The sequence below is a fragment of the Zeus faber genome (assembly GCF_960531495.2).
Source record: "Zeus faber genome assembly, chromosome: 4".
In the NCBI taxonomy this organism is placed as follows: Eukaryota; Metazoa; Chordata; class Actinopteri; order Zeiformes; family Zeidae; genus Zeus; species Zeus faber.
Window position 1 is genome coordinate 11156986 of NC_137191.1, and position 8499 is coordinate 11165484.

Below are 8499 nucleotides of genomic sequence, written 5' to 3' on the forward strand. Positions count from 1 at the left end.
CTCCTCCCCCACCCGCAGCATCCTCATCCCGTCGAGCTCGCAGCGCCAGAAACCTAAACGGAAGTGTGTTTATTTGTTGTCAAATGCGTTTGGCTTTTTGTTTTTATTTTGCTTTGGTTATTATCATTTATTATTTGATTATTGATTTCCTTCTATTTATTTCAAGCACCAGCAACATGTTTATTTGTGTGAAAGGTGCTCTAAAAATAAAGGTCATTATATTATTATTATAATTATTATTATTATTATTATTAAGACAAAAAACACAAGGAATGATAAAACACATTAGCTCCTCCATGACAAATAACTTCAACTTTTAATTTAACTTTGTGCGATGATTCATAACATTTGTGTTTTTGGATAATTGCATTTCCTAAACAGTTTAATCTTAACATACACATCATCTGTAACAATCGAAAACAACAACATATATTCATTTCAGCACCATCCACTGATGAAGTTACACTGAAGAGCTGTTGTTCATTGACTAAAGCTCAGCTTTCAATGCCACCGGCCACCAAGCTCAGGGAACTTGGACGTCACCTCCATGTCCAACTGGGTCCTTGACTTCCTGACGCCACCTCAACCCCCCTCACCCTCAACGCAGGAGCGCCCCAAGGCTGTGTCCTGAGTCCTCTGCTGTACTCTCTGTACACACACGTCTGTGTGGCCAAGAGTAGAACCAACGCCAATCGTAAAATTTGCTAATGACACAGTTGTGGTGGGGCTGACCCCCAACAACGATGAGAAGGCCGACCCAGGAGAGGTGGAGGACCTGACGCTGCGGTGCCAGACCAACAACCTCTACTTGAACGTCGGCGAGACCAAGGAACTGGTCGTGGACTTCAGAAGGACACAGCGGAGGATCTACACCCCCATCAACGGGTCCCCAGTTGAGAGGGTGAGCAGCCTCAGGTGCCTTGGTGTACACGTCACTGAGGACCGGACATGGACATGACAGTCACTCCGGTAAAAAAAAGGCGAGGCAGCGCCTTTTCATCCCCTCAGACAACTGAGAACGTTCAGAATCTCTCCACATACCCAGCAAACCTTCTACTCTGGTGCTAGCCAGAGCATCCTGTCGGGGTGCATCACCGCCCCGGTGCGGGAACTGTACCTCTCAGGACTGCAGAGCCCTGCAGAGAGTGGTACGCTTCTCCTTCCAGGCCATATGGACACTGAACTCTGTTATAACATAGAATACTATTGGGGTCACCTCATTGCCTTAACACTTTATTTTTCATTTTATTCACAAATTCCTTGATATTTAACACTACATTGCACAGCAAACATTGTACAATGTATACAGTATATATATACAGTATATATATATTTATATATACAGTATATATATATATATATGTGTGTGTGTATACATGTTCTGTTTATATATATATACATATATTATTTTAATGCTGTATAGATTTTTTATTTTTATTTTTATTTTCATTTTCTATCTTATTCCAAATTGTTTTTATTATTTTATTATTATTGTCTTTATTTTATATACACTGTTATATTTTTTATATTTGTCCAGCCCAGCCATGCCCTGCACAGTCTCTGGAGGTTGCCAACAAACATCTTTGAATCTATACGTTCCAACATCACAGCTCATGGTGTATAGATTATGCAACGTGGTCCCACTCCTCATAAGGTGAATCAGCTGAAGTGGAGTCGCCCAGCTGTGGCTGTGGCCAGAGAGTTTCCCCTGATAAACACAGTTCAAGAAGAGTGAGTGTGGAGGTGTGTGTGTGTGCGTGTGCGCACGCGCCCGCACGCGTGTGTGTGTGTGTTTGTGTGCATACCACACACAGCCACTATCTCTACGTACATCACATTCCACTATCGCAGACCCCCGATCACCCCCCTCGCCCCTCTCCTTCTGCATCACCCCTTCCAACTTCTCTCCGATGGAACTTCCTATATAAGGACCGTGTTCTTTTTGGTCCAATAAATCAAGCCGCCGGTTGATGTCCTCCGCCTGTCCTGTCCCGTTCCAGAGAAGCGCAGCGCTTCGGCGGAATGTGTGTGAAACCTGATGACAGGCCCGAGGCCATCATGGAGGACTGCTCTGGGGTTACTCTGGTCAACATCAAGGAGGCGGCGTAGGATGCGGGATGCCGGTGGGCCCGGAAAGCTAACGGGGTCGCCAAGGAGAAGGGCCCCGAGACAGGACAGCGAGGAGGTGATGGAGAGAGACGCACGAGGGCAGGAGCGAGGAGGAGAGAGAGGAGGAGGAGAGGAGGAGGGAAACGGACGGGGAAGGAGGGTTTTAAAGGGAGTGATCCGTTGAACAGAGAGGTTGCAGTGTGTGCCATATATGGACCGTGGGGTCTGCATCGAATCCCTCGCAGGGAAGCACCCCAACACCCGCTGACTAAATATGGTCCAGCAGCAATAGCATCATTCAGATGAACAACGTTGCTTCTATGACGATACGTCTGGTACAGTATTTACCTGTCATAGCGGATCCAGGGCATACAGGGAAGTGTTAAATTAAGGTGCCATCCGTCCATCCAAGTCAAAAAAATATATATAAAAGACTTGGTCATTTTTTAAGTATTTGTTGGCACTAGCAGTGTACAGCGGAAGAAATCAACATTTTACGTTGAAATGAGCTGCTGGCTGATTTGGACTTGATGTCGGTTCACAGGACTTTTTTGGGTAATTAGGTTCATCCCGGACTGTTCATCGTAAAGAACACGAGAGGACAGAAACGTGGAAACTTGGAAAGCGCTCGCGTTGAGGGAGGGCTGCACGGCCTGTGCTGATGCCGACGAGGAGACTTTGTCCTAAGGGTTTGCCAAAGGAGACTCCCTGCCCCCCTCTCCGCCAGCGACTGTCATCCCTGACCGAAAAGCGGCGCAGTACACCTTGACATGGCCAAGAGCAGCTGGTTGGTGCCAATGCGGCAATAGCGTCTCTCGCTGATGGTCACATTTATAGTTTTTAAATGTCACTTCAGAACCTGAAGTTATGAATGCTGGATTGCGTCCACATTTACAACACACACAGACACACACACACACACACAGACACACACACACACAGACACACACACACACACACACATCTTTTAAAGTGATATTGCTTAAAATCAGCGATTGGAAACATACTTTGAAGCCGACATACAGTATATGAATGCACTCTGAAATCCATCACCGTAATGGCCATAGAAGGCCAACTATTACAGTGAATTTGTGTTTATGGATTTGTTTGACCCTGCTGGAATGCAATTGCATTCTAAATCCAGCCAAGGAACAACAGCGGTTCTCCCTGGTGCAGTTAAAGTCCGCTGCATGTAATAGTATTTATACAGCTGTCTCTCCTACACACCACAACTTTATACAGTGGAGCAAGACCTATTTTAGAACAACCTGTCAATTGAACGATCAACAGCCATTGTTTAATTTCCTCTGCTTATAAATCTGTTTGGAAACAGGAATCCGGTGCCAGTGGGCGCGGTGCCCAAGGGGAGTCATTGCTCTGTTCGGGCAAATAAGGTTTGGTCTATAGCAGAGATGCACATTTACAGTATGGAGATTCAACAGAGTGTCCCTGGTGTGGCTGGCGTGAGACTCCTTTATCAGGTGCACACCCACATTTTCACTTCTGCTGGAGCTGAACATACACAAAAGGGTATAAACAAAAGGGGGAATGCACATGCGATATCTCTCCTCTTCTCTCACAGAACACGAGGTAAACCACCAGGTAAATAGTCACTAAAGTAATGGTGAGATAGATCAGTTATGAACGACATTATATCTTTTCAAGCCTCTTTATCTCGTAAACGGGCAGACGATAGGTGGAATGAGTTCGTTAAGAGTTGGACTAAGAGTTAAAAGAGAAGAAGAATGTTGGGCTTCACATGATTTATTCAAGTAAATGCTCTGAGGTGTGTCGCCCTTACAACGAGATAAGAATGTCAAGTTCCCTTTTATGGCGATTGAAGAAGTGAGATACAGAGAGTTGCATGGTCACAGTGGATGTTTGTGCTACACAGGAACACCGTTAGGATTTCACAGCAAGTGTTTATCAAGTCAGGCACCAACTACAGGAGATAAACCATTTCAGTGAAGCGGGAGGACTTCTCCACTTTACAGATCACATTTGGTGTCCCATAGCAAATGAACTGGCAGGTGTTTATTGAGTCAAATTCATGTTTTACAAGTTGTAAATTTACCTCTGCTATGATACAATTGCAGCCCATTGCTTAGAGAAAGGGAATATCAATTTATTGCTGTTTTGAACTTGTTTACTTATGCCAGAGGTTCAGCAAAATCTTAGTGTTCCTTCAAGGAATGAACATCCACTGTGTGAGACATTTTTTTGTCTGGAACCGGTAAGACCACCCAAATCTAATCTAATAAATAAAAAAGATTGTCCACAAAAAAACAATTATGGCTGCAAAGATGAATCTCTCATATATGACTGAAACACCCCAGAATGAGTAAGGTATTTAACCAATATCTTAAAGGTCCAGAATTGGATTTCAGTGCACAGTCAAACCAGCCAACTACCTGTTCCAAATAGGGCCACAGTAAAATATTTATTCAAACCAGTGTAAGCCCTGAATAATGAAGCTCAAGAACATGCTGCCGCCCACTCTCCCATTACACAAATATAGGTTATATGTGTAAATAGGGCTACACAAGTTGTAATGGCAAATGTGTCCGACGAGTTTTCTCTGAGGAAATCTGTCAAATGTAATTGATGACCCTGGATGTAGAAGCTACCAGCCTCTGCATTTCTCTCCCTGAAGAGAAATAGAGCTACAGTCAGCCTAACTTATGGCCAGGAGCTTAGAAGGGCTTAAGGCGAGCACATATTTACTTAAATAAGAGATGTATTATATTGGAGAAACAGATGTTCAGTGTAATCATGACCACACTAGATTTCTTGTGAATGCAGAGGAATGCATGTTAAACAGACTATTGAAATTGGGTTTTGTTTATCAGGCGATAGCATCCATCGCTGTCATAGAGTAGTAAAGTTTTGAGGGACATTTAGGGAACCTCAGAATCTGTATTTGAATATTATTTTTTTACCGAAATTTTCCACAACTGCATATAATCAACTGTACAATGCCAATGCATCCCTATTAACTGGAATATAGTTTGAGGAAAGACTATTTACACTACTTCAAGGGTAGGTTGCCACCATGTGGTTTCAAATAAAACAGAAATTACACATCAATTACAAAAGTATAAATATATTTTTTATTAAAACATTATAAATACAGTTCAAATAACAAATGCATGTACAATTACAATTTTGACGATACAGGTTTACAAAATCGATGTTGTTTCTCACACCCAAACATTTACCACAATGGTTGGTACAACATGGTAAAACTTAAAATACTTGGTGTATCACATCTCTGGAGGCAACAAGATGCCGTTCATCATGTTCCACGACAGGGCTTAAGCATCGTGTCCGGGCAAAGTCGCTCCCGCAGAGGCACTTACAGGCAGCGCAGCGCCTCTCAGAAGCAACTTCCCCCCATTATCGCCTCTTCTGTTTGGGAAATGGGAAACCAAGCCATAGAGAAGAGGCCTGGAAACAGAGCAAAAACCTGATAACATTAGCATCGACGTAGATGTAGTAGTAGTAGTAGTAGTAGTAGCAGTATCAAAGCAGGTTATTCAATTCAGATCAACTTACACCGATTTAGAACTCGCATCCTCCACCACCTTTAGCTCATTAGCCAGGAACTGTCTGTCGAGCGGGACTTCTGGTTGACCGGATTCTGAGGGGGGATAAAGTACAGAGTTATCAAAAGTCACGACCGTGGTGAGCTTGGATACCACCGTGCACATGCCCTGTTCAAAATAAGCTGTGGCGTTCAAGACAGGCTTGGGCTGATATTCCATAATACCGAAAATCGTGATATTTGCCACCACATGCGATATTTTCACAGTATCCAAATATCGCCCCCCCACCCCCATCTGTTCATCTGTCCATCTGCAGGGATCGACGGACGGAGCAACAGAGCGCATAGACAAAGCTCATTCACTTGCATGCACAGAGAGAATGTACAGTATGTGGACTCTTGAGAATCCAAAATAAGTAAAATTCTTTTTTTTTGGTTTACCCCTACATATATATTTCCTCACTCGCGAACGGGAGATCGTTTCCAAAAGCACGTGACGTAAACGCTCACACGCAACTTGCGATCCCTGTGATCTGGCATAAAGGTTCACCCTTTCCCCAAAGAAAACAAATACAGAGTTTTTTTTATTGTAGATTTATTTATTTTATGAATGAAACTAAAAAACCCGCTGTGCACAACCGTGTGTAATGGGAACACTTTTTCCGTCACTGTCTTACACCTCCCCCCCCCGTCAACAACAATGATAATATTGTATATCGCGATATTTGGGCCGGATTGCATCACAATATAAAAATTTGGATATCGCCCAAGCCTAGTTCATGTTCATACAAATGGAATCCCAAACTTTACAATGAGCAATGTTATTCTAGAAAACATTTTCTCAACTTTCCGTCACTCGGTGGCTGAATAACTTGTACACTGCCAAGCGGGTGACTTATGCCGGGAGATCGCCAACTGAAAAAATGCCAACAATCCTCCTGCTAAGATTTGAGTTGTCTGTCATTGCAGTATCTGGCACAAAAAGGTAGCAGGACCATATTTGCCTGAGGAAGGTCCTTTGACTGAAACGTTGCTTTATTCAGTACATTTGTTTAACCTGCAAGTTTAGGCAGTGTGCTGGAGTCTGTTCTTTCTTTGAATATCTTCTATAACCGAATAGTGAATATTTTCAGTGAAAGTGATCAAAGTCACCCAATTTATTTTTGGATGCACAGACCTGTAATTGTCTGGATCCCAGATTTGTCCACTATTGCACTGCCTGTGAGCTTACTGATACAACCCTCTATCTAAAATAGCAGCCTTTAGACTTTAAAAGTGTGTCTATTTCAGAATGCACAACAGCATCACTCTTGTCTGCGCCAAACAGACTACACTGAGCCAGAAGAACGGCCATTAATCCATTATTACTGTAAACTCACCGGCTGTCAAGACTGAGGCTGTATACTTGTACTTGTTAAACTCCAGGTATTCCCGGATCAGCTCGTTGATGAGCAGGTTTTCGTGGGACAGAGAGGGCCGGGATTCACTCTGGTCGTCCAGGGCCTGGAACACCTCGGCCCTGATGCGGGCCTTCAGCTGGCCCAGTGCCCCGCGGGCCTCCAGGGTCTCCCTCAGCGCTGAACAGAGTTACAAGGTACACACTGTTAAGGATAGTAACTACTAATACATTCAGCATATATGATACACGAGGTTAATAACTACTAACGCATTTATAATCAAAAAATAGATCATATAATATGTACAAAACAAAAATAAAATAAATAAATCGAACAAACATTTAACACACAACAAGGCTCGCAGGCTTACACATTTACAATACACACACACACACACACACCTGCACACGCACTGTCTGTGTGTGTGTGTGTGTGTGTACACACACAGCTAACTGGCAACATGGTGTTACGCTGCGCGTATGACTGTGGGGGGAGACGGAAGGCGGGGTTCAAGCTCGCTTGTTATTAATTGAGTTATTAATTATTAATTGGGTTATTCATGTTATTGATTGGGTTGTTATAATGTGCAGTGACCGCAGAGAAATTAAAATATAACACAATGAAACGGGCCAGGGGAGACTTCAACCCGCGGTTAGTTGGTCAGACAGGCTTCGGCTATCCACGGCGGTTCGGTCCAGTTGGCACCGCCAAGCGTCACAATATTTACTACACGATAGGGCTCCCAGGCCGACAAATACTAAACATGATGTTTGGGTTAAATACATGTAACGCAGCGCAAGTATTCCGTGTTCTCTCATGTTTATCTCATGTTTCGTTTGGTCCGTAAAACAACGTCCCACCGTGTTTCAGCTCTGCGATGGTCGCCATTGCAACAAGCGTAAACAAAAGCCCTACTTCCGGTTCCCTAGTTTTCTTTGGATCTTTTTTGGTGCATTAGCGCCCTCTATTGGTGGTTACTAACAACAACTGCAAAGGGCCGCACGATTCTTCCTTTATTTTACTTTATTATTTTAGGTTTTTTGTCACATACATATACATACGTTCATAATAATAATAATAATAATAATAATAATAATAATAAGTATTATTATTATTATTATTGTTATTATTATTATACTTAATAATTATAATATATATACAAATATATGTATTTATTATTATTATTATTATTATTATTATTATTATTATTATTATTATTGTTATTATTATTATTATAAAAATCTGTATGAATATCTCTAAAATTCTCCACCCACAAATAAATAATATATTACTTGTGTTTACTTGTGTGTAAAGCAGTGGTTCCCAACCTCACAACCAAGGAACACTTTTTTTTACAATAAAATACCGGCACACCGCTATCCTGTTAACCGCTACCTCGACCTCAAAATCCTAATCCAGATTTGTGGATTGTAGTATCTATTTGGGGAT

At 42.5% G+C, this 8499-nt stretch overlaps 1 protein-coding gene across 1 annotated transcript; it reads right to left on the reverse strand.

Moving 5' to 3' along the window:
• Positions 1 to 5211: 5211 nt before the first annotated feature.
• cep20 (centrosomal protein 20) lies at positions 5212 to 7941 on the reverse strand. Its single transcript, XM_079998701.1, has 4 exons — positions 7911 to 7941; positions 7033 to 7230; positions 5665 to 5749; positions 5212 to 5556 (listed from the first exon to the last, which is right to left on the reverse strand). The coding sequence occupies exons 1-4, from the start codon at positions 7936 to 7938 to the stop codon at positions 5424 to 5426; spliced, it is 444 nt and encodes a 147-aa protein (XP_079854827.1). The 5' UTR covers positions 7939 to 7941; the 3' UTR covers positions 5212 to 5423.
• Between the last annotated feature and the right edge of the window lie 558 nt (positions 7942 to 8499).

Coding starts and splice junctions, on each gene's coding strand:
- cep20 (XM_079998701.1), bottom strand. CDS start 7,938: ATGGCGACCATCGCAGAGCTGAAACACG. Junction 7,231..7,910: donor CATCGCAGAGCTGAAACACG/GTGGGACGTTGT, acceptor AACTCTGTTCAG/CGCTGAGGGAGACCCTGGAG. Junction 5,750..7,032: donor AGCCTCAGTCTTGACAGCCG/GTGAGTTTACAG, acceptor ATCCCCCCTCAG/AATCCGGTCAACCAGAAGTC.